Source organism: Taudactylus pleione, unplaced genomic scaffold, assembly GCF_031769625.1.
Source record: "Taudactylus pleione unplaced genomic scaffold, aTauple2 ptg000043l, whole genome shotgun sequence".
In the NCBI taxonomy this organism is placed as follows: domain Eukaryota; kingdom Metazoa; phylum Chordata; class Amphibia; order Anura; family Myobatrachidae; genus Taudactylus; species Taudactylus pleione.
In genome coordinates this window covers 17272723-17299857 of record NW_028284445.1, presented here as the reverse complement: position 1 = coordinate 17299857, position 27135 = coordinate 17272723, and the positions used below count along the sequence as shown (strand labels likewise).

Sequence of the window (27135 nt, the reverse complement as noted above, 5' to 3'; positions counted from 1 at the left end):
TGCCGCATGTCTGCTGGCACTTGTAGTTCCACAAGTGCAAAATGGCAGGCATGCTGGCACTTGTAGTTCCACTGTAAAGTACAATAGTGTTACATTATTTGGCCCCCCTATTACCCCCATACCCACCGCTCCAGGGGTATGGGGATGAGCCCCAGGATTCAGCGTAAGCCTGTGCTGCTCTGGAGAGGGGGGAACCTTTTTTGGGGGGTCCCCAACTCCCCCGAGATCACCGGCTTGCGCTGACTGACTTGGGGTGTAATGCTTTGGACCTGGAGCCCAGGTGATTGGGTCTCCGGGCTGTGGCATTACACCCCGGTCGGTTGGGTCTGGTGCTGGTCTTAAATATAGGTTGTACCACACGTCGTTTTTGCCCCCTATATTTAAAACCAGCACTAGTCCCTGCAGCCTGGTGTCTGTTTCTAAAATACGGTGGAACCCTACACATTTTGTTCCCTGTGTTTTTAGAAACCACCACTGGCTGGCAAGCCTGGGGCTGGTTTGGCTTTTGGGGGGGGGGGGGGGGACCTTATGTCATTTTTTTTTTTTTTTGGAAATTTTTACAAATTTTTTTTACAGGATAACAAAAACGGGAATTTTCGGAAAATATTCTAGGGACCCCCTAAAGATGTCTACACATGGGGGATCACTATGGGTACCCCCATTTTTAACTCCTGAAGGAAGTCGGGGTTTCTAATAGCCGTGGCAAGTGCATAAATGCGACTTTGAAGAAAGTGGTGCAGAAGAGCATTTAGTTTTTTGTGGGGGGGAAAATATCTATGCCCAGCAAATTTGGGGTACTTGAAAATGGGGGTCAGCATATTTTAAAGTTGCTAAAGAGACTTGAAAAAATCATGAAAAACCCACCTGCCACAAGGAGCTGCAATGAATAAAACACCTGGGGCATACTTGGGGACCCCCCCAGAGTCAAGCTCGCTATTTCTTAACTTTGTTCCCCAACATATTTTTTTTTTTGGCACCCAAAATTCAAAGTGCTTTTTTTGGGGTGTCCCGATTTTTTTTTTTTTTACACAGATCGTTTCAAGGGGTCATTCTGAAGGGTGCAGGCTATATTTTTAAGCCTGCACCCCTAAACCCCAATTCTGCACTTTTTTTCGCCACCTATTCAGTGGTGAAAAGTTATCCCCGTTTTTTATCAAAAACTTTTCGAACCTGCGAAAAGTCTTTGAAATTGAACAGTGTAAAACTAAAACCTGTGATAATGACGTCATAGGTGCGATATTAACGCAAAAAACTGACTTATCGCTCCATATTGAATTCCCATATTAGTGTTGTAAAAGTAGGTTTGCAGAGAAGGTAACATCCGACTACTAGTCTGACACCTGCCTTACACCTTCATTCCCCAGGTGCCTTCACCCCCAGTTTGCTGCATTTTTCCCTGCATTCCGATGTAATGATAGAGTGATCCCAGGAGAGGAGAGCCCAGTTGATTTCTAACTGGAAAGGAGTACACACTTGGGGGTGGGAGGTGGAGGAGTACTCAACTTGAGCTCAGTTCTCCGTTGACAAATGGCCAAGCGTATGCTATGTATTAAAAGACTCTTCATTAAAAAAAACAGTTTGACTGCCTTTTTTTTTTTTTTTTTTCTTATTGTGTAGATCATTCTTATTAATGGCACCTCCTCTCTGTAATGTGACTGTGTTAGATTGTAGGCAGACTGTTGCTGCAGTGGTATTGATGAATCTGACTAATGATTCACTGAAGCCTTCCCCCTCTAGTCAGACACCACAGAATGAAAAATCTGATTTCTGTAGCGATCTATACACTGCATGCTGAGATCCAAAGGGAACTATTTCTGGCAGTGGCAATGGCTTTGTCAGAGATGGTACTTTCAGTCTACGCTGGCCACTATCGCTGATTACAGCAAACCATTTAGTGGATAAGAATCACTATGTAAAGGACTTGCGCAGAGGTCCGTAATATGCGACCTGTCCTTTTTCATGACTGTTCCTGGCTTTTGTTTAGTCTGACGTTGGTTTTGCTCCCTGTTATTGCAGTTACTGAGCCATGCCGCTGGTAAAGAGGAACATAGAGCCTAGGCACCTCTGCCGGGAAACTGTGCCGGATGGGATCACCAGTGAACTGGAATGTGTAACCAATAGTACACTTGCTGCAATCATCCGACAACTGAGCAGTCTAAGTAAACACTATTCTTATTCTTCAGTTAATAAACGTACAAATCATGGAATAAGGTTTTGTTGTGTTTTTGGGTAACTTCTCTGCTATGTTAGGCAGGCTTACATGCTGTGCACTTAATGTGTAAACCTCCTTCTCCTTCTGAGTGCACGTTCTTCTTCTCTCTATATCTCTATCTCCTTTTCTTCTATCACCCTCCTCTCCCCTGTAATTCATTCCAGCCACTGGCACCCATACCAATGCCCCTCCCTTCTAATGAACTTTTCTCCTCAGCCCTATAGTATACTTCCCCCTGATTCTCCCCCCCCCAATGTTGACCATGTCGACTCTGAAGTGGCGAAGAGCTAAGAATGTCGAGAAAACGGTAGGTCCCGGAGGTGCGGTGATCACTTTACCTCCGTTCAGCTGTGACTGTGCAGTGATGTCAGGTGATGGAGAGTTCCGGTACGCTGACCCCTAACCCACCCGCCGCAGCCTAACCCTAATGTCTGCAAAATGTCAGTGTTTTAGATGTTGACATGATGACTGCATCCTCTATGGGACGCCATCTGCCCCTTCTATGGGACTCCATCTGCCCTTGCAACCCGTTCTTCTTCCCTTTTTTTTTTTCTCACCTCCCCTTGTAACCATTCTTCTCACATCTGAAAAATTGCTGTTAGATTTCTTATGCCACATACATGAATAGCTACTTTGAAGAAGTTTTGGGGGCAATTCAATTAAGAGCTATGTGCCGCCGGGCATGTCTGCCTGGATACATTACTTTTAGATACATTAGGCAATCGTCACTCGTTTTCCTGTGCTCCTGTGTTGGGTGGGAGAAGAAAGGCGCAAAGATATTGGGGAAGAGTATATCCAGCGCCGGATCAGAGGTATCTAATTATGAAGAGTACAGAACCATTTATTATCTCAATAAATCAGCTGTGTGCACAAATAAGATAATGACTAAAATGGGGAATGTTATGTAGAAGTTATTTTGGTTTTTACTGAAGTAACACTACTGTATATGGTGCCCTGGAGTTCTTACATCTCCTATAACAGGCATCAAAACATACTGTATTATAGTAAAATGATAAATAATACAACAGTAGTATCCTTCAATAGGTTATACTCCTGACGATACTAAATTGTAAATCTAATAGGTACAGATTTTAAAACCACTCTGGATTTGAAAAATAATGATTAAAAAACATGGAACATAGCATAAAAGTAAAAATAAAGCCTAAAATAAATAGTGGTCTACCTTACATTGTCTCCTGGTGCTACGCGTTTCGCTGAGTGATCTGCTTCATCCGGCATTTATTGCCCGGTGAGTGCCTCCGCCCGACCAGCCCGGCAGCAATCCACACACATTGCTCTGAACTGGAGTGCCCTGTGTAAGTTTAAATGATGACAAAACATGCAGAATATATTTTTGATAGTAAAATCAGGATTTATAGCATGATGAGCAATTATCTAATGCTAGTTAAGTGGGGTCTTTATCACAGCCTATAGCTGCATCACACAAACAGATGTAGTAAGCCTCTCATTTTTTTACATTTTTTTTTCTTACTAAATTATGCTGGAACGCTCAGACTGTGGGTCTAAATTAGTAATTCAATGTCCTATCACGAATGATTGAGTGATAATCACATTAATTTCAACTGACCTCTGACCAAATTTTCCAGCGACTGGCTGCACTACTTTAGCCTGTCCTGATGCTGCTGTGTGGGCCTGATGAAGGGCATGGATTTAATTATGGCCATTTGCCCATAACTGGCAGATGTCTGGTCCTTTGGAGGCCTAAATGAGAGCTTTGCCCATGGGTGGGACAGATGATCAATAGAATATTTTTTGATAGACTGCACTGCCATATTTAACCAGAATGTAAGCTCTCACGAGCAGGGCCCTCTTCCCTCATGTGCTTCTCCTTCCCTCACTCATATGATCATCTACTCCAAACTCCCCACAAGGGCACCAAATACTTGGTAGCTGACGCCCTACTGCTTATTCTGGGTGTTATGATCGCTGTTGCAGCAATGTTTATAAACTATGTTCTTCTCCTGTATTGTTTTGTACTGTAAGTCGCTGTTTTCGTGTTTGCTCATTTGTTTATGTACTTTGTGAGGCGCTGCGGAAGCCTCGTGGCGCCATATAAATAAAGCATAATAATATATGCCGGAGCATTTACTGTAAATAAGCCGTCCAGTTGAGTCATTTGCTGATTGTCATTTGCTTTCATACCTTACCAGATTTTCATTCCAACCAATCAACTAGTTGGATGGTTGGACAGATAATCTTTACGTGTGTATGCAGCTGAACTCTTAGAAACCTGTTTTGGTTTAATAAGTTGTACACTGGTATGTTCTGTCAGGAACGCGATTTCCATGGCAGACATCTGTAAGATGGCATCTGTACCCCGGGCAGCTAGTTGGACAGGGTATACGTTCAGAATGTCGACTGTTGATTTTAGAATTGGGCTGCAGTCAGGGTTATTAAAGCGTCTATGTTAAAGTGCATGATCGGCATTCAGTGTTTTTGACATGTTGACACAGTTAATGTTACCATTCTATACTATACACATTGCACATCCATATGGACTCTTGCAATGTGTTCCAGCTTTTTGTTGAGATAAGAAATGCAATATTTACATCGTTACAATACATAAAACCAATATCATGGAGCCTGTAAGTTACTACCGCACAGCCTTTTCACGCTCCTAGTTAGGACGGTAAAGCGCACTGTGTTGTAGAGCCGTATATCTGTGGTGACGTGATAAAAGCCGCGGCAGTCATGTAAACGCACTTTGAGAGTGTATGTGTTGACATCTTTTCTCCATTTGGCAGGCAAACATGCAGAAGACATATTTGGAGAGTTGTTTAATGAGGCGAATACTTTCTACATCAGAGCAAATTCTCTTCAAGACAGAATTGATCGTCTCGCTGTCAAAGTCACCCAGCTGGATTCAACGGTGGAAGAGGGTGGGTGCCCTAGCAAGGAGCCGCTCTATTACAATACATACAAATGCTATTAAGGCAGGAGCTCGCCACTGTGCCCCTGGAAGCTGAGCATGCCGTTGCTATATAAAACGTTAATTGGCCAGCAACATATTGTCAGGGACAGGAGCTCCCATAATTTGTATGACAACTTGGTTCAGACTTTGCAAAACAGCCAAGTTTACTCCCACACAAATGTCTTTAATGACTCTTTATGGATTGTAATTTCATTGGGAAGCATTATAGCTGTATGTAATTGCTCTGGCTCGGTGAATTACATTTTTCATTAGTATTTTAGATTCGGGAGAGAGTGAGCAGGGGATAAATGGGGATAGATGTACTCCGCCTCAGAGAGAGAGAGATAAAGTACCAACCAATCAGCTCCTATCTTTTCAAACAGCCTGTAAAGTGACAGGAGCTGATTGGTTTGCACTTTATCTAGTGTTCATACTAGCACCTTTCACCTATCACAAGTCGTGCAGTTCCTCCCTGGGGTGTTGCTACCCTGCTCTGGTGCTTCTAGCACACTCTGCTGATGCAACAGACTGCTGGTATACAGAGACCAGAGTGTGCTAGAAGCTGCAGAGCGGGGAGCGACACCCCAGGCAGGACAGAGGTACTGCTTTCTCTCTATCCAAGGCTTAGTACATCTCCCTCTATAGAGAGTATTTCATGCATGGTATGAGGCAGGCTACTGACCTGAGCCTGGGCACATAAATACTTTTCTGTTTTGCATTTGTCTCGATGTTTTAAAAAAAAATTCGGAGGAGCGCAAGTTAAAAAAAAAAAAAACACACACACTTTGCATACATGAAACCAGAAAGCGTTGCTTGTAAAAACTTTTCTAAACACACATTGTGAAGTGGTGATGGGGTATAGGGCAGTGGAGAAGCCATGCATGCATTGGTTCATCATCAAGGTGATGGGGGGTGTGATTTAAGCACTGGGCCTACAGTGTGTTATTCCTATATGTCTATGATTGCAATGATCTTGGCTATAGGTGAGGCGTCGATCTTTCTGCTAATGTAACATGGAGAAGAGAAATTGTGCCTGCGCTCTTGCAGGGTTTGAACAGAAGTGAGTCAGGTTGGACAACAATATATATTATATATGTGTTTTATGTCTGGGAGCAAGTGCATTGTAGCACCCCGCAGGTGATCCTAAAAGGTATCGTCTCTGAACCGCTTGTCTGCTAGATGATGTCCGTGAATGCAGAGCGCAGATTAGCAGCAGGGTGCGCTCACATCTGCAGGGAGGTAGTACTAGAAGCTTTCAACAGCAACTTCAAGCTGTGAAATGAAATTAGGAGGTGAAAGAAACCCTGCTGGCAAGTCTGGCTTATTCGCTATGTACAAAAGACAGGCGGCTGGAGAAAAAGGAAGCTGGGGGAGGATGGATGGAAGAAAATTACAGCATATATAATAAGTGTAAGACGGTAGTAGATGGTGTTTAATCATTGGAGTCAGATCCTGAGGCCCTGAAAAGGCAGTTCTCGACAGGCTTTGTACATTTCCTGTGCCCCAGAAGAAGACAGCGGGTGACTAGTACATTTTCTCTTACAGCCGTTTTTATGCAACACGTGCAAAACCTGGTGATTAAAAAAACATTAAAAAAAACCCACCCAAAAACCCACTTTTATATAATTTTGTACATTACCTCTCCTTAACTCCAGATCTGTAGGGGGACCCATATCCAGCACCCCAATAGTAGTCTAAATAACCCTCGTTGCTGACACCAAGCTGTGTACCCTAGCAGAGCTATAATTTACAACTGTCACAGGAAACGTGTTTTTACATTAGAACCTGTGTATTGTATGTTTATATTGTACATTTTCTTTTTTGTCTTTTTTTTGTTTTTGTTTTTTTCCTAACCTCTTTGTTGTGTTTTTTTTTTTTATTCAACTTTAGTTTCACTTCAAGACATTAACATGAGGAAAGCTTTTAAAAGTTCCACCACCCAAGACCAGCAAGTGGTTTCAAAGAGCAGCATTCCCCATCCGATCACCGACCTCTACAACACCTGTGATAAACCACCGCCCCTCAATATACTCTCGCCATACAGGTTAGAAACATCGGGACACTGTTCCCATGCAGGATGATGTTGCGCGGGAGGACTCTCTGATGTCTAACCCGTGTGGGCTGTGTATTAGACCTTGTATTGCAATCTCTCGCTGTCCCATCACTTTCTGGAGGAAGAACTGAGTAGTAAACAGACGGGATGCTGGAAACTATAGGAGTGGCTGTCTTATAGGGAGCAATGGGGGAGTTGACTGAACAAAAGCGTATTATGTTTTCACTGCTGCCTATCACAGGGCATTCAGAGGAGACTGTTGTACCCGGGGAGATGACCACTAATACAAATTTTAATTTAGCATTATGTGAAGTCTTTAGATGTCTTTGCAACATACATTAGGGGGAACGTCCCTTTATCATTTTAAATCCTGACATTTTGCAACTCATGTAATGGGGTCATTTCAGAGTTGCACACAGGCCAGCTGCAACTGCATTGCCTGCACGCCCCCCCCCACCCCCTTTATCTGCTTTTCTAAATCCTTCTTAGCACCAGCCATACCTGGTGTAAGAAATGTGCCTGGAATCAGACAGATGTCTGTGTATGCACAACTCTGCGTAGGCCTGAAATGCCATCTAAAGGCCCAAGACACCCCCCCCAGAACACTTACCCTTCGTGCAAACACCCTGTTGCCACCTAGTTACACCCATTAAGCGTCAAGTGGAGATGCGACTGGGCTACTCACAGCTCTGAGTCACCCGTTATTGCGCTAAGGTCTGATTCATTATGGAGCTGCGATTATGCACGCTGGTCTGCTGTGAAAATCTGCTAATGACTGCAATCGCAAAGCTATTATAGAGAAACCCAAAGCCAGCATAGAGACGCCCACTATCGCTTTCCCACATCCGTAGTACTTTGCAGTCCTGTGTATACATCGGGAGTAACATCGGCCCCTCAGGCACAATTACAACAGGTCTGACCTTACTCAGAAATTGAGTACTCCAGCTACGTATACAGCCGTCGCAGCGGCTAATTTATGCACGCCCATGCAGCGGCATTCAAGCGGACCGACACGCCTGCGTTTCTCCAACCACTCCCCCGTCACCACCCCCCAAACGCTGACGTCCCGTCACTCTGCGATGGCTTTGTATCTACGTAGGTGAACGCAGTGCTAACTGGCGCACTGCGATGCATGCGCAGTGTGTAACAATCGTCCATTTGGGTACACTATCGCAATATCGATCAATGCTGAATCAGAATCCTAGTCAAGATTTGTCCACAAAAGGGAGGTGCTTGCAACTCTGAGATCATCCCAATGTCTTCTAGCGAAATTCCAAATTGGATGTGTTTGTATATTTACATAAGTGAGGTGTAGTGTAAAGTAGGGAGCCCCATAGTACAGCCATATGAATATATCTAGGTTTGTATATTTACATAAGTGAGGTGTAGTGTAAAGTAGGGAGCCCCATAGTACAGCCATATGAATATATCTAGGTTTGTATATTTACATAAGTGAGGTGTAGTGTAAAGTAGGGAGCCCCATAGTACAGCCATATGAATATATCTAGGTTTGTATATTTACATACGTGAGGTGTAGTGTAAAGTAGGGAGCCCCATAGTACAGCCATATGAATATATCTAGGTTTGTATATTTACATAAGTGAGGTGTAGTGTAAAGTAGGGAGCCCTATAGTACAGCCATATGAATATATCTAGGTTTGTATATTTACATAAGTGAGGTGTAGTGTAAAGTAGGGAGCCCCATCGTACAGCCATATGAATATATCTAGGTTTGTATATTTACATAAGTGAGGTGTAGTGTAAAGTAGGGAGCCCCATCGTACAGCCATATGAATATATCTAGGTTTGTATATTTACATAAGTGAGGTGTAGTGTAAAGTAGGGAGCCCCATAGTACAGCCATATGAATATATCTAGGTTACCCCAAACAGTCTGGTTGTAAATATAAAATTCTGTTCTCATGTTCTCAGAGATGACAAAAAGGACGGCTTGAAGTTTTACACAGATCCTTCCTATTTCTTTGACCTCTGGAAAGAAAAAATGTTACAAGATACAGAAGATAAAAGGAAAGAGAGAAGACGGCAGAAGGTAATAGTTATTTATATACATTTTTATTAATCTGCAGTAGTTGTGTAGCCTGCATGCTGGGTTTTATAGTTAATCAATTTTACAATGTCCGTTCTCTCAAGAGAGACCTAAATACATTGTTTCTCTAAAGCATACCAACTCCAGTGAGCTTTTTTGCTGTGTTTTACTTATTTAATGTGTCACATTGAAGGTATGAATGTAATTTATTTATTTTTAAATATAATCTTCTGATTCTTTTTGATTAGTTCTTTTGGATGCACTGTACTATGTGGTGATTATTGTACTTAACACAAATAAGACTCAGGTTTGAGTACAGAGCCATCACATGTTGTAGCTTCCACTATGACTCCCCTGAGCCTTCTGTGACATATGTATCCTGGCGGTTCAGCAGACTATCTCCCCTTCCTCTCTGACCTCTTACTTATCATTGCATGGTTCTATTTTTGTTGCTGTAGGAACAGAAGCGTGTAGACGGCACCACTCGCGAAGTGAAAAAAGTCAGGAAAGCCAGGAACAGACGTCAGGAGTGGAATATGATGGCCTACGACAAAGAACTCCGACCTGACAGCAGGTTGTCTCCTAGCCTATACCAAGGAGCTTCATCCGAGGGATCCATGTCCCCTGATACTAGGTCGGTCTTTCCCTCTGTCCCATCTGCTGAATGGAAACTTTGTAGCACAGTATGCTGTTTTGAATCCATCACAGTAGCGACAACTATTCAGTGACTTTCTACTACAGAGTTTTTTTTGTTTTGTTTTTTTTCTTTTTTATTATTTTTATTTATTTTCTTTTTATGCCCATTTTTACATTTTTGTTTTTTATTCATTTTTTTTTTAATACACTATTTATAATTGGAGAATAGAAAATACTGAACTTTACTTTTATAGAATATAATCTTTAATAGTCTTCTAAAATGTTCCACAATATTTTACTGATATTATACAAAGACTTTATTATGAAAATTAAATATAAGACCTGGCTGTAAAAGTTCCTGGTTTCGCTTGGAGAAGTGACCCATTGCAGCCTTATATAGAAGGAAATTAGTACAATGTTTACACAAACTAAAAATCTATTACTGTGTTTATTTATATTAATCCGTTAAACATTGGCACCAGTACTGCAGTCTTGTCTTTTTTGATAGTGATGAATATAAAATATACATAAATAATAACCCTATTATAAATAATGGTTAATAACTGTTATGAAAATCGGAAGCTCATTTGTATTTTAGGCCTCATACTAATGGTATTTACATGCATTTTACAAAAGTTTTTGAGTCTAGTTAAAGAGAAAGTAAATAGATCTAAAAAAAATAGAAGCCACTGTTTGTAACTACCCCATGCCCTCTATGATATTAGCAGCATCTGGGTGCTCATGCATTTTCCCCCAAACGCATTGTGTGGTGTTTCAGCATTCTGAAAATCTGGGAGTGCTGCTTGTAGAAGGATGTCTTATATGTAGGAGTGTGGTGGCTTTGGTACTAGCTATGCCTCCCATTGAACCTCTTTAACAAAAAGTTCATTTGATAATCACATTTGAGGTTGTTTCAGAGGAACTGGATGAGGCAGGGAACATTACAGAAGACCCAATGATAGACGGGTTGGTTACATTTGTTTTATGTGCATTGTAAGTGTTAGTGTAAATGGGGGGTATTCTCCAACTGTGGTGGGGAAGATGTGGGGAGATAACAACACCATATTCTGTAGTAATGTACATCTTTACCTCCCAGTTTCACCTGAAAAATGGTGGAATGTTTTGGAAAATCCGGAGTACCTCTTTACCGCCACCTTCCGCTATTGGCACTGCTGGAGAATGTCCCGCAGAGCATGTAGAATATGCATGGTTTGCACCGAATACAGAAAGTGTTTGAACTTATTTTATTTTAGTTGCACTAATTTAGACTCCTTTTTGAATACTGGTCTGTTTTTATACTGACCGATAACTGCTCTAAATTGGCATTTTAAAGAAATAAGTAATCGCTTAATGCATATTTAAGACCATTTCTGATTAAATTGAGTTCTGTCTTTTCCCCATCCTCATAGTATCACCAAGTAATAGTATTTTCTTGGAGCTGCATGTTTTAAACTTTACTAATTTTACTATGGTAACTTCCTAGAAGATTGTGAACTTGGAATATATTACGTGTGTGTGTGTGTTTTACTTGCTAAATCACTTACATTCTTTATTACAGTGTGGAATTGACAATGTTTTGTATTTGTTAGTGTGGAGGGGAGAAAGGGTGAGTAAAACTGTTAATTAATGAATACATTTGTTTTATTTTCTCTTCTCATAAGGTCTCACGTGTCTGACCTGACTGAATATTCCTATCCTGCAACCCCAAACCACCACCAACATTCCATGACGCCAACGTATGTTGGGTCCGGAGAGTCCCTGCATCATGTAGGTACTAATCAAATTCATGAACATGACTACAGGTCTTCTACTGGAACACTAAGGCACGGCACTCTAAACAGGCCGCAACAGCCGCCACCGCCGCCTCCGCAAACGATGGATGGGCCACACCAACCGCCTTTAGTATCTTCTGAGTGCAGGTAACCTAATTGCTGCAAATCTTGTTCTACAACTCTTTAAGGAATTTACAATGTTGCTTCCGATTTGTGTAAATTCATGTGCCCAGTTCTACTTGGTTCGTCAACTCATCTCTGTATCCCTTGGAGTTGACTGACGTGGATTAAAAAATCGACACTATTTAGATAGACGGCCAAAAGATCGACACCAATTGGTAGACAAGCAGTAGGTTGACGGGTACAAATGGCCAACATGGTCAAACAGTTGACACACAAAAGGTTGACAGGGATGAAGGTTGACATTGTAAAAAAGGTCGACATTGGAATGATTGACACAAAAATGACTGCCATCCGGAGCAGACGGGTAGACTGTATTGACAGGACCTCCTCGTTACATACTGCTGTGAGTCTGGCTACACTGTATGAGAAGGCAGGAGAGGGGTATTTTGGATAACGGAATATTCCATATTTTGGAATATTTGCATTTAATAATTAGATATTTGGGAATAGGACCCAAATATACACACAGACACACAGAATGCATTTAAATATTATATACACCTTATACCCACAGCCTGCAGGTAATTTTATACAATATTTTCAATAATTTTGTTTCATATACACCTTATACACACAGCCTGTAGGTCATTTTATACATTATATTTAATAATTTGTGCCTTAGACAAAGTTTGTGTACAACGAACCATCAAAAATCAAGTTTAATTATCACAGTCAAGCCAAAAAAATTCCGTATTTCGGAATATTTGGATATGGGAGACATTATATATAATATAATATAATATAATATGGGGTGTGCACCGGCCATGTTTTGGATCTGGATCTTTCTTCGTGTTTTGGATCTGGATTGGTTTTGCCAAAACCACCCTTCCGTGTTCTGGGTTTTGTGTTTTGGATCTGTGTTTTTAAAAAAAAAAAACAGCTAAAATCACAGAATTTGTGGGTTTTTCTGCTCCTATGCTATTATTAACCTCAATAACATTAATTTCCAGTCTATTCTGAACACCTCACAATTGTTTTTAGTCCAAAAGGTTGCACCGAGGTAGCTGGATGACTATGCTAAGTGACACGAGTGGGTGGCACAAACACGTGGCCCATCTAGGAGTGGCACTGCAGTGGCAGACAGGATGGCAGTTTGAAAAACTAGGCCCCAAACAGTACATAATGCAAAGAAAAAAAAGAGGTGCAAGATGGAATTGTCCTTGGGCCCTCCCACCCACCCTTATGTTGTATAAACAGGACATGCACACTTTAACAAACCAATCATTTCAGTACCAGGGTCTGCCACATGACTGTGGCTGAAATGATTGGTTCATTTGGGCCCCCACAAAACAAGCTGGCAATTAATCTGTCCCTGCACAAACTGGCTCTACGGAGGCAAGATGTAGTCCTCATCCTCCTCAACCACCGATTCTTCACCCTCTTCAGTGTTGTGTACATCCTCATCCTCACAGAGTATTAATTAGTCCCCGCTGGAATCCACCACCACAGGTCCCTCTGTACGTTCTGGAGGCTGGTCTCCCTAGAAGAGTTCATAATTCATTTTTATGAACATAATCTTCTCCACATTTTGTGGAAGCAACCTGCTACGCCTTTCGCTGACAAGGTTCCCGGCTGCACTAAACACTCTTTCGGAGTACACACTGGAGGGGGGGCAACTCAGATAAAATAGAGCCAGTTTGTACAGGGGCCTCCAAATTGCCTCTTTTCTGCTTCAGGGTCCATAGGGTATCCACAGGATACCTTGGGGTATAGGTGATGACGTCAGGCATCGGGCACCATAGAGTTAAAGCTTTCAGCCTCCCAGGATGCACTAGGGTCCCCCTCCTATACCCCGCCCCCGAGCCAAGGCATCTCAGTTTAGTTTGGTGCCCGGCCGGAGTCGGATGCACCTGTTAGAGGGGGGCCATGAAGAGCCCCTGAAGTTTTCGTCTTTGCAGCTGTGGCTGCACATCTGGAAGTACAGCATGGACAGTCAGTCCTGACGTCCATGCGGTCTTCCCTACACCCCCGCCGGTACCAGAACGCTGGTACCGATCCGGGGATGCTGGTAAGCATCTGGGGTCACAGCTAGTGGTGACCCCAGATGTTTGGGACCATGGCCGGATCCAAGGGGGACTACAAGGTAAGCAGCAGGGTCCCGCGGTGGGACCCTGCTGAACATGGTCCTAAGTCCCCAGGCGGGGGCTCCCTGTGGACTGGCTGCAGTGTGGAGCCAGGTACTAACCTGCGCTTCCACTACCCCCCTGGGACAGCGGACCGCGGCAGAGCGGTAGCGCTGCGGCGTCCCAGGGGTTAAATGCATGCCAGGGGAGCACGCCTTCCCTGTCTCACAGCCGGCGCCTCCCCCGCTGCACACAGCCCTCTCTGCTCTAGCTGACTGGTCCTGTGTCAGCGCTCCTCCCCCAGGCCGGCCTCCTCTCTGCTCCTCGGTGGCCATCTTTGGAAGAAGCATGGTGAGCGCTGCTGGACGCTGATGAACGGTGGCATCGCGGTCTGGGTCCCCCTGCATACCTCTCCTCCGTTGGATTAAGGTCTGTGTATGCAGCGCTGTGTCCTACCAGGCTCTGAGTCTGCGTAGTTGAGGATCAGCGCTGATAGTGCAGGAATTGATTTCTTTGCATTGTATGTGACCTATGCTAGCGTCTGCTGCCTGTACTTTCATTTTCTTCTGTCAGCATTTCACTGTCCCTGATCTTTCTGCTAAAGCCCTTGCGGTGCGGTGCTTGCAGGGTGGTCTCACACTATACTAACGAGTATCAGTGAGAGGGGTTACATATCTACCATTATGTCTGAAAGTGACTTTCCTCTCCAGCTTTTATGTACTACATGCAAGGTACCTATAGCGGAGGGGGACGGTAGCGTGGAGGGGCTATGTCGGCAGTGTTATTCATTGATGCGGCCGATTACGGTCACGGCTCCGGTACAGGAGCCGCCCTGGGTTTGTTTCGCCAAAGCGCTTACAACCCTCGTGGGCCAGTTAGCTCCGCAGCCTGCCTTCACTCAGATGGGATTGTCCCAGCAGTCAGTGGTGTCGTCACCCATGCAGGGTTTCCCGAGACAATTGATGGTACCCCACAGTCTCCCTATTCCCCTCCTCAGGTCTCTCATGAGCCTGAGTGGGTTAATTCATTAACAAGCTCTGTACAGCATTTGTCAGAAGTGTTGCAAAGGGAGTCTGTGTTGCGGCCTCACAAGCGGCCGGTGGCGTCTCTGTCTGCTCCTTATGAGGATGACGACGGACGTCCGATGATGGGGAGACTCTGGATCGTTCTGACCAGGAACCTCCCCGTCCTAAAGAGTCGGATGCTAAGTCTAAGGTTTATATACCTGGCCTTATTCGTGCAGTCCGTACTGCTTTAGTTATTGAGGATGAGGAGCCTCCGGTATCAAAATCCAAATACGCCTTTTTCAAGGATGTTAAGGGAGATGACAGTGTTTCCTCTTTCGGGGCAATTAGTGGACCACCTAGAGGAAGCGTGGAAACAGCCAGGCAAACGGTATCAGCCTCAAAGGCGTTTAGCAGTGGCGTATCAGTTTGCGGACGATTATTTTGCTAAGTGGGAATCCCCTCCTCAGGTGGATTCTCATGTGACACGCCTAGTCCGAAGTGCCACGTTGCCCATGCCCTCCATGTCCTCCTTAAAGGATGCCACGGACCGTAAGGTGGAAATCTGCCTAAAGTCCGTTTTATTCCTTTGCGGGGGGGGCAGCTAGGCCGGCTATGGCCATTTGTTGGGTTGCCAGAGCTATGGAGCGCTGGGCAGATACGTTAGAGGCGTCCTTCGATTCCGACTGTTCGGCTGAACAGACCGAGTTGATAGGCAATCTCAGGGATTCGGCCACTTACATTAATGAAGCGGCTTTGGATATCAGTACCCTGACCTCACGGATTTCTTCGGCTGCTGTGGCGGCTCGTCGCACGTTATGGTTGCGATCTTGGAAGGCGGACGCTGATTCCAAAAAGGGCCTGGAAGCCTTGCCCTTTAATGGAGAAGTCCTATTTGGTCCAGATCTGAACAAAATTGTGGCCACGCTGGCGGCAGCCAAATCAGCATGTCTCCCGTCTGCTGCAGTTCCGTCCAGCTCAGGTACGTCGTCCTTTCGGCCTTACAGGGCCCAGGGTAGGCCTAAAGCACAATCTTTTCCCCGACAGGCTGGCCCCAAAAAATCGGCCAAGCCCCGGAAGCAGGCCTGGAGTACCAGGCGTCCGGCTCCTAAGCCAGATGACAAGCCTGCGGCCTGACGGTCCGGGCCTCCCTTTGGGGGATCCCAAAGGGGGAGTCCGCCTGCTGCAGTTCGCCCAGTGTTGGTCGGTCACCACGAGGGACACTTGGGTTCTCGAGGTGGTTTCTCACGGGTACGCCCTCTCCTTCCGGCACAGACCCCCGTCTCGATTCTTCACCACGGGTCTACCATCAGACCGGAACAAAGCCTTGGAACTGCGGAAAGTTTTGCACACTATGCTCCAGGCTGGAGTTATAGTGCCTGTTCCATTCTCCCAGAAGGGCCAGGGTTTCTATTCCAATCTCTTTTTGGTGCAGAAACCCAATGGGTCGTATCGTCCGATACTCAACCTCAAAGCTCTCAACAAGTCTTTGCGGGTGCCGAAGTTTCGGATGGAGACCCTGTGGTCCATCATTCTGGCACTGGAACCTGGGGACTATATGGTGTAGTTGGACATACAGGACGCTTACCTGCATGTCCCTATTCTTTTGCGCCATCAACAGTTCCTCAGGTTTGCAATCCGCAATGACCACTTTCAGTTCCGGGCATTGCCTTTTGGCCTGGCGACAGCACCACGTGTTTTCACCAAGGTGATGGCGGTCACGGCGGCTTTCCTGCGGCTGCAGGGAGTCCGCATGTTACCATACTTGGACTACCTTCTCTTGGTGGCAGGATCTCCAGAGCTCCTTCTGCGCCACTTGGACCTGACCATTGCGGTACTGCAACAGCACGGCTGGTTGATAAACTGGCAGAAGTCCACACTGATCCCGTCTCAGCGGATTCTGCACCTCGGAGCCTTATTGGACTCCGGACAGCAGAGGATCTTTGTGACGGGGGAAAAGATCTCTGCCTTGCAGTCGAGGGTGCGCAGTTGTCTGCAGAGCCGCCGGGTGTCTCTGCACTCGACGATGAGGTTACTGGGCTCCATGGTGTCGGTATTCGACATGGTGGAATATGCCCAGTTTCACTCCAGACCTCTACAGCACCGGATCTTGTCCAAATGGAATGGACTGCCTCAATCTCTAAAATCCCAGACGATAGTGCTCACTCCGGAGGTTCGCCTGTCCCTAGCCTGGTGGTTGCAGACGACCCATCTCAACAAGGGTCGTCCGTTCTGGGTGGCGAATTGGGTCCTGTTAACAACGGACGCCAGTCTTCGGGGCTGGGGAGCATTTTCGGGTCCACACTTGTTCCAGGGCAGGTGGACTCAGGCAGAGGCAGAGCTTCCCATAAACATTTTGGAGCTCCGCGCGGTATTCAATGCTTTCCAGCAGGCACATCTGGTTCTCCGAGGTCACCCAGTGCAGGTCCAGTCAGACAACGCTACCACCGTGGCCTACATAAATCGGCAGGGAGGAACCCATAGTCGGGCGGCTCTCGTAGAGGTGTCCCGAATCCTGGTATGGGCGGAGCGCAATCTCCTGGCCATATCAGCGGTATTCATCCCGGGAGTGCTGAATTGGGAGGCGGACTTTCTGAGTCGCCATGACGTTCATCCGGGGGAATGGTCCCTGCACCCGGATGTTTTTCAACTGCTGGTGGACAGGTGGGGTCTTCCAGAGATCGACCTCATGGCGTCCCGGCACAACAACAAGTTGCCGGTGTACGGGTCTCGCACAAGAGACGAAAAGGTGTCTCTGGTGGATGCTCTGTCCATCCAGTGGACGTTCCGGTTCGCTTATCTTTTTCCTCCGGTTTCCCTTCTTCCGCGAGTAATCCGGAAATTCAAACAGGAAGGAGGGACGCTCCTGTTGATAGCTCCCGCATGGCCCAGACGGCACTGGTTCTCAGACCTTCAGGGTCTGTCCGTGGACAGTCCTCTGCGGTTGCCTGCGGCGACCGGACCTTCTGTCTCAGGGTCCCTGTCTTCATCCGGACCTGACTCGGCTGTCTTTGACGGCGTGGCTGTTGAGACGGCCATCTTAAGGTCCAGGGGTTTCTCCAGCTCTGTAGTGCGAACCATGCTCAGAGCTCGGAAACCGTCTTCCGCGAGAATATACCATCGCGTGTGGCATACATTCTTCCAGTGGTGTAGACCGAGAGTTTATGCACCTAGGAAATTTCGTCTGTCTAGAGTGCTAGCCTTCCTACAAGCGGGACTGGACCATGGGCTTCGCCTTGCTTCTTTGAACGTGCAGGTTTCTGCCCTGTCTGGTTCCATCGTAGGATTGCTACAATCCCTGATGTGCGCACCTTTATGCAGGGTGTTTTGCACATTCAGCCACCCTTTGTTCCACCTGTGGCACCTTGGGATTTGGCTGTGGTCCTGAGGGCTCTCCCGGGACCGCCGTTTGAACCACTGGGCTCAGTGGACCTTAAATGGCTAACAGCTAAGACTGTTTTCCTTCTGGCCATCGCTTCGGCCAGATGTGTTTCTGATTTAGGGGCTCTTTCTTGTAGACCCCCTTTCTTGATTTTTCATGGGAACAGGGCAGTGCTGCGCACTCGTCCTGAATTTTTGCCCAAAGTTGGATCCCGGTTTCACATTAACGAAGAAATCGTTGTGCCGGCTTTTAACTCACCTGGTCTTTCAGTAGGTGAGACCACTTTGGATGTGGTGCGGGCCTTAAGAACTTATGTTGACCGCACTTCTTCATTTAGGAAGTCGGACGCCTTGTTTGTCCTCTATGGCTTACGTAAAAAGGGTTGGCCTGCTTCCAAACAAACTTTGGCAGCTTGGATCCGTATGGCCATTTCAGAAGCTTATCTTCATAAAGGCCTGCCGGTTCCATCCTCTGTGAGGGCTTATTCCACTAGGTCTGTGGGTCCTTCGTGGGCAGCTCGACGTGGTGCCTCTGCAGTCCAGATCTGCAAGGCTGCTACGTGGTCCTCTGTCCATACCTTTTGTGAGGTATTATGCGTTTGACACCTTTGCCTCTCAGGATGCTTCCTTCGGGCGGCGGATTCTTCTTTCAGCACAGGAGCGTCCCCACCCTTAAAGGATACTGCTTTGGGACATCCCCAAGGTATCCTGTGGATACCCTATGGACCCTGAAGTAGAAAATATGAGATATGGTAAGAACTTACCCTTGTTATCTCTATTTCTACGAAGTCCATAGGGTTCCACAGGACTGTGCTGCAGATGGGCTTTACTCTGGTCACCGGTTTTTCCGTCTCCCTCTGGTGAGAATGTGATTCTTGTGTGTGTCCAGATCTTTTTTCTCTCTTCCTTCTCCTCCTCCGGCCTATGGCTTGGTACGTAACTGAGATGCCTTGGCTTGGGGGCGGGGTATAGGAGGGGGACCCTAGTGCATCCTGGGAGGCTGAAAGCTTTAACTCTATGGTGCCCGATGCCTGACGTCATCACCTATACCCCAAGGTATCCTGTGGAGCCCTATGGACTTCGTAGAAATAGAGATAACAAGGGTAAGTTCTTACCATATTTCATATTTTTCCTGCCAGTACAGGTACGGACTGTCTGACATCCCTACTTGGATGCTGTCACCAATGTAATCCTCCACCATTCTGACAGTATCATATGCAGTGACAGTAGACATGTCAGAAATTGTTGGCACGTCCTTCAGTCAGGACCAGATGTCCAAACCGGCCCTTGACTTATGACACAGGCGCACGCTTGGCGCCGCTACTGTGTTGATGCACGTGCAGCTACAGCGCACACAAGACACAAACACAGAAAAAAAAGAATTGTTTATTTTTTGGAGCACTTTGGGGGTTACACCACCCTTTAACAGACTTATGGGACACAGACGCACGCTTGGTGCTGCTCCTTTGTTGATGCACGTGCAGCTACAGTGCACACAGGGCCTGATTCAGAGCCGGACGCTATTTGCGTTCGCTCGTTCAGAAAAAGGGGCCAGCTATTTAAATTGAGCGCTCGCTCTTTGCGGTCTGTTGATGCCTCTATGTGTGAGCGAGCGAACGAAACATGCGCTCGCTATTTTGTAAAGACTCCCCCTGGCAGCTCGCATCCTACGTCATCTCCGCTATTTATTAGATTAACCGAGTACATCGAAAGGCATCTGAACTGCTCGCAGTGCTTGTGGTAGGATTTTCCTACCGCATTCATGCGAACAGTTCAGGCTAAGAGACAACCAAGTGACGTGGCCGATGACGCTGCTTTGTTAATTATGCACACCCTTAAAACGCCCGTTTTGGCACGCCTGCGTTTGGATCACCACTCCCCGTTTTCAAGCACCTTCCCCTGTTACCACCCACAAACGCCTCATCCTGTCACTCAAATTAGCAGGCACTCGCTATTTTGTGAGCGCTCGATTTCCGACCGCACTGACTGGTTGGCACATGCGCATTACGACCCATACGCATGCGCAGTTGTGCGAAAATCGCTCGGAGCGAACGAGCGGCCACTTACGAACGGCTCTGAATCAGGCAAACAATTCACAAAGACAGAACAAAAAGAAGAATTGTTTATTTTTTGTGGAGCGCACTTTGGGGGTTACACCACCCTTTAACAGACAGACGCACGCTTGGCGCTGCTGCTTTGAGGATGCACGTACAGTGCACACAATTCACAAACACAGAAGAAATTTTTATTTTTGTTGGAGTGCACTTTGGGGGTTACAGCACCTTTAACGGTCAAGCCAGCCGGCCCTTGATTTATGACACAGGCGCACGCTTGGCGCTACTTTGTTGATGCGCGTGCGGCTACTGCGCACACAATTCACAAACACAGAAAAAAATTTTTTTTTTTGGAGTGCACTTTGGGGGAGCACCCCTGATGCACAGATCACCCCCTGGACAACACTACAGCACCCCTCTAGGACTACAGCCTTTATGGAACACTGCACAACACAGTCCAGCCAGTCCAACAGCAGCACAACATTATAGAATCCAAAACCCACGAGATCCGGAAGGCGGGATGATGACTTTTTTTACCTTGATTTCAGATCCGAGTAAGGCGGGAAAAGTCGAGCCTGACTCGGATACGACTCTGAGGGGGGAGGCTCTGATTTCATAAATCCGAACTATATATATTCTATATATAATATATTAGTGTGTGTGTGTGTGTGTAGATTGTTAAAGGGGAATTTATACATCCTATAGGTAATTGCAATGAGTAGTAAAGACAAACACACAGTTCTTTAGCGCATTGGATTTCACTATTGTTTAGTGATAGCACAGTACAGTTTACAGCAAATGGGGGCTGAATTCCTGCCCTGTTCTCAGCCTTGAAACTTTAGTGAATGGAATATAGTAGTCTGCTCCTGTTTTACCATGGTACCAGGTACCATAAATGTTCTGCCATGGAAGCTGCTCGGAAAATATTGTCCTAAAACATAATTCATCAATTCTGTCAGTAACCATTAAAAAGGATTTTCTGTTCTGCAGACTTCATCTAATTTTTGGTTTCTATTCTGTAAACTTTGTTGTTTTTTGTTTGTTTTTTTAGCACTGATTAAATGTACATTTTCTTTACTACAGTAAAAAACGCCTGTATAGTGTAACATTACTAATTCTTTGAAATCTTTCTTTAAGGAGGGTGCTACCATCTCAGATGGCGGAATACTACCCCATTGGATCACCACCCCCACCTCCACCGGTCATTCCTTCAGCTCAGACTGCTTTTGTTAGTCCTCTTCAGCACCTGCTCCCTGGATCTCCAGGTGGACTGTTATCTGGGTTTTCATATACGCCTTCTCCATCTCCTATTGGCGTAGCTGCTTCAGCTGCTCCAGGGCCTCCACCTCCTCCACCGGGGCCTCCAGCATCGGCCTTGTCTCTCTCCTCCTCTCCAATGCACTTTTCTAAAGTGTTAGAAGCCAAACGACTTGATGGAGCACATCTGCTTGGCCTGACTAGTGATGCTCGAAGTGATCTTCTCTCTGCCATTAGGATGGGTGAGTGAAACCGTAGAATGTGCATGATGCCTAATGTTTAAAGTGGGTAAGGGGCCAATTTATTTTACCCCCAAAACAGCAGTTTCCACATGATTTAAGTATCTTTGCTATTTACCAAAAGCTGAATGCAGGAGATTTTAGAGATCTCTCATGCGTTTAGCTAAGGGACTGATTCAGAGCCGAACGCAAGCCAGGTGGTCTGCGTAAATCTCCGATTGTTACTGATCTGCGCATGCGCAGGATCTGTACCGCACGTGCCAATCAGTGTCTGCGAGATCGCACGCAGTGCCTGTGCAGGAGTGGGACGTCTCGTGGTCAGTTTCCCAGTTTTGTAGGTAAGGCCCAGGGTCTGCGTTTTCTGACTTAGAATTCCTGACCCCAGTAGAGGAGTTCTGGCGGCCAGTCTGAGTAAGCTTAGGCTTGCTCAGAAAGCTGATGGTCGCGATGGGGATCTGCGATTTAGGCAGGAGTCGTCTCTTGTCCTGAGATGCCTCCTATCGCAGTAGCATATTAGCTGTTTGGTATTGAACAGCTGCTATGTACAAAGACTCTGCGCCTCTGCAATACCGTTCAACTGGAATCGGACCCTAAGTTATGCCAGATAACTTAGTCCCCATTTTTTTTCTCTACAGCTACTGTATCCTATAGGTCTCCAATTCCTCCTCCGGCTGCAATAAGTAAGCGGTGGAGAAGCTTCTGATAGAGGAGAGTCATTGCTGGGACTCCTGTCATATGTGTGCTGTCCCTGCATGGCAAATAGCATGTTGATCTAATATGTTACCGCTGAAAATAGTGGCAATAACAGATGTTAATTAACGTGGCAGAAATGTGATTCTTAATCAATAGCCTAAATGTATCGGCTTTCAGATATAGGGTATGGGTGAGACCGGGAGAAATGTGAAGCTTCTAGGCCTACGTACAGGTGTTTGCTGTGCTTGGAGACTGAATCTGTGCGCACACAGTAATCGGTAATGTGGGTAATATCGGTAATATGGATAATGTGGCTGTGCATCCACACCAAAGAGTAGAACTTGAGATAGGAGTTTCTAGATAAGTGTGGAAATGGTTTGGGGTAAATGCTAGAGGTGCCACAACAGGGGACACAATGGTTATTGGATGATTATTGAGAATTACTGCAGTGACACCAGTGACTTTTATATAGGTTGGTTACATATTGAGAGGACAGAGAAGGACCTAAAGAGGGGAAAAGTTAAACCTCCTAAATATGTTATTTGGTTTACTATTGATAGGGGGGAGTGGTAAAAATATTGGAATTGAAGACATTTGATGGGGGTAGTGTTTTTAGTATTTCATCTCTTGTCCAAAATGTAGACCGATCAAAGGTGAATTAAAAAGGTGTTTGTAATGTAAGGTTTTTGGCCAAAGGATTTTTTATGTACATGTTTGTATAGTTTGTGGCTTTTAGAAGATATTGTGGTGTTTTGGATATGACCTTGTATATAGTTAACTTGAAGGATGGGCCTCTGTCCCTAAATCTTGCAGTATATATGACTATTTGAATATTTAAATATATAATTTACATATAACGATTGCTATTTTCAAATGCTAAATGGATCCTGCGTATGTGTCCACTCTGAACCATTGTGTATCCGCTGCCTATATACACACTGGGCTGAACCCATATTCCAGAACCACTGTCATCCGCTAATGGCTGAGCTTCATCCCTGTGATTGGTTGCTCCCATTGGGTGTAGGTAATGGGCATCCTTCAGTCTTCCCTACCTACTGCTTAATCGTCAAAACTCTTCTTTTAAACCTAAAGCTTGTGGTTTTTTTTTTTTTGTAATTATTTATGTTATGTCACCAGGAATCCAACTGAAAAAAGTACAAGAGCAGCGTGAACAGGAAGCCAAGCGTGAGCCGGTGGGAAATGACGTAGCCACGATCCTGTCCAGGCGCATCGCAGTAGAGTATAGCGATTCTGAGGATGACTCGGAATTAGAGGAGAATGACTGGTCTGACTGAAAACCAATCGTGGGAAACGGATGTAACTGATTTGCTTCCAAGTTCGTACTAATGAGAGAGTACCTGTTGGGATCAGCCAGTGACAGCCTCCAATAGATGAGCCTTTCCCGGCTTCTCCACGTCCCAGGCTCAAGCAATGTGGATATACAAAGGGGGAACTCCTAGATCTTGGCTTACAGGACAACCCCGCCCCCCCCAACGTTAATCTAGTTTGCATGTGTCAGCCAGTCAGCTATAGGTAAAGAGGACAGAGCACACTTTAGCTAACTATAGGTTATGTGCTGAAGAATTTGTAAATGTAATGGGCATTATGGAATTTTGTAGCCACTTTGAAGTTTATAAGATTAGTTATACCGCCACAGTGCAAAATACTATTGAAACTCAGGGACACTTTAAGATAGTAATTGGTTGTGCTAGAACTTGTAGTATTACGGTACGTAACACTCCTGTGTACCTCCAAGTTGTATATTACAGTTTTGCAGGCTTAAAATGAGCTCATCACCCGCACACCGAGGCAGTTTTAAGTATTCACAATGCAGCTTATCGACTCGCTAACCGTTAATGACAAAGACTTGGATCAATCCTAGTGAATTGATGGACTAAATGAGCACAATTTTTCATTGCCTCCCCCCACAACGCGGCAGCTTCCACTGTCTATAGGCTACTGGGATATTTAGTATAAATAAGTTATAAAGCCAATCGTTATTACCTTGCAAATAAACACATCTATTTAGAACTATTCCCTATGTATTACATTGTACAGAAGATCCACAAAATAAGCAAAACGTCAAACACACCAAAATAGATATTGTATGTGTCTTCATCCGGAATTAGTATTTTTAACGTCAGCTGAGCGTGATAGAAATGTATTGTTTTCAGTGACGTAATATTTGGACTTTTGAGAAACGGACTGTAAAACACTGATGGGGTTTTTTTTTTTTTATCTTTAATATTCTGAAATATGATATGCTGTGGAGTGTCTGAGTATACCAATGCATCGCTGTATTCAGTTAGTGATGGAGTTTTTTAATTTTAGTTTTTCTAATCTGTACTTATAGTACTTTTTTATGCAGATTTACAATCATGGATTTTAAGTAAATCCATGTTCTGTGTTTTTAATAGGTTTTCTAATCTGTTTACAGTATAGAGAAACTTAGTGTCCGCTACACAAAACTGCCTTTGGTGTCCGCAGAAGCTGGTGAAAATATAGGCGCATAGCTCCCAGCTGTCCCCATTATAAGCAGGACATGGCCACTATCCCCACAGCACTGATGATCTCCCGCCTGCTTGCTACACTACACCTCCACAGAGATGGCCACACACCGTCATGATTCTTAAAATAGGAATACTGGGAAGTATGTATGCTGAGAAAATGGTCCTAGTAACGTGATGGGCTCCACTCTTGTGAGTTGGTTCATTTCACCAAATGTCTGCAATCACTGTGTCTCTAGGCGATCTGTGTATTTAAGCTCCTTTTTCTGAATTTTTTTTTTTTTTTAACAAAAAATGAAGAAAAAAGCCTGCAGTCTCCAGATGTCTGCCCAATGTGCTGAAGATGCTACTGATTTCTGTCCCATGATTTTATTAGGTTGTATAAAAAGGGCTAATTTGTACTGTACTTAGGCTCTTAGTAACATCCTATGAAATGGTAAATCATGTTTCCGTAGACTATTCATTTTTAAATAAATTTGTTTTAGTTAAAGAGAAATGTTCCTTCTCATGTATTTTAGTTTGTGGGAATTTTTACAGTTTTTTTTTTTTTTTTCAGTCTTTGAAGAGATGCATTACTTTATCACTGATGCTCCGGACTATGGCCCTGATTCAGAGCCGCTCGCAAGCGGCGCGATGTTGAGGCGCGGCGCATGCGCCGCGTCTGGTGTGCGTGAGCCCTGCCGAGCGACCGAAGTTCAGTCGCTACGGGGCTCTCAACAAGACTGGGCGGCTGTCGATGGCAAGTGACAGCTCGCCCCGTTTTGTGGGCAGGTAGGGGGGGGTGGCTGGACAAATGCAGGTGTTCCCTTAGGAACGCCTGGCGTTTGTAGGGAGGTCTTACTGACATCACTACTGATGTCAGTAGTGGACTTCCTGCTCTGTTAGAGCAGGGAGCCCACTCAGCCTTGCGGCAGCCTAGACCCTGCCGCAGGGTCTCGTCACAAGGTTGCGATTATCGCGATGGTCTCCTGGCCGCTCGCACAAACTGTGGGTGGTCTCCCACAGCTTTGCGAGCGGCCGGAGATACAATTTTTTTTTTTTAAAACGCCCACAATCCCAGAGTGCGGGCAGCGAGCAGCTCTGAATCAGGGCCCATGTGCAAGGTGATGACAGTGACAATGTGACAATAAAATTTTACCTACTACCACATTAACACCACTGCTTTTTATTATAAACATTTCTGTTTCTGCGTTTTTGCTCCATTTAACATTAATAATCCTAACACCTTTTAATATCTTTACTAGACCTTCGCATACAATCAGTGACAGAGTTTTGACCAGGTTTTTGTTTTTGCATTGACAGTTTTTTGACTGTTTATGTAAAAGTTCCCCATGTCATGAACTCTCGTCATGAATTGTATTCTACTTATTTTGAACAAACTATCACAATTTTCAGTTTCTAGCATATTTAGAGAGGGAGATCTTAAGACTAAAACCCTGGTATACATAAAGAACATGCTTTGAGCTCCACAAAGCCCCTGAAACGTTGGTCAGAAACTTAGTTTCTGAAACACTCCTACGTTTGAATAATGGGTGGATAGAAGTCAGTGGCGGGCAAGCAGGGCTATTGCCCGGTGACACTGAGTGTGGCCACAGTCTACCTGCCGGCGCTGTCTACTTAGACGATGCCCACCCACTCTTGTCCACCATGGCACCAACGTCTGAGCCGTAAATCCGGCGGCGCCATGAGGACTATCCTTCCTCCCTCCTACTGTCTCCCAGAATGCCTGAGCAGCGCACCACGTTGTTGCGTCCGCGCCTGGTCTTCTGGGACACCGGAGAGAACTGAAGACCGGCACACGGAGGAGCAGCCTTAGCCTGGAGGGACACAGGAGGAGGTTAGTTGCTGGGGGGATTAGGAGGTGAGTCGCTGGAGGGGGAGAGGGGGGTATTACAGTGTGGCATAAGTGTAAAGGGCTATACAGTGTGTCATAATGTGTAAAGGGCATTACAGTGTGGCATTATGAGTAAGGGGCATTACGGTATGTGGCATAATGTATTATAAAGGGCATTACTGTGTGCGGCATACTGTGTAAGTGGTGTTACTGAGTGCGGCATATTGTGTAAGGTGCATTACTGTGTGCGGCCTACCTTGTAAGGGGCA

At 45.4% G+C, this 27135-nt stretch overlaps 1 protein-coding gene across 1 annotated transcript in view; it reads left to right on the top strand.

The window, feature by feature from the left end:
* WASF3 (WASP family member 3) overlaps window positions 1-25483 on the top strand; it is a 55665-nt gene extending 30182 nt beyond the window's left edge. Inside the window, exons 2-9 of the mRNA XM_088460165.1 lie at window positions 2017-2159; window positions 4978-5112; window positions 7035-7188; window positions 9129-9246; window positions 9702-9877; window positions 11541-11798; window positions 21474-21835; window positions 23663-25483. Coding sequence (XP_088316291.1) covers window positions 2027-2159; window positions 4978-5112; window positions 7035-7188; window positions 9129-9246; window positions 9702-9877; window positions 11541-11798; window positions 21474-21835; window positions 23663-23820 — 1494 coding nt within the window. The 5' untranslated portion in view covers window positions 2017-2026 and the 3' untranslated portion in view covers window positions 23821-25483. The remainder of the gene's footprint in view (window positions 1-2016; window positions 2160-4977; window positions 5113-7034; window positions 7189-9128; window positions 9247-9701; window positions 9878-11540; window positions 11799-21473; window positions 21836-23662) is intronic.
* The last annotated feature ends 1652 nt before the right edge of the window (window positions 25484-27135 follow it).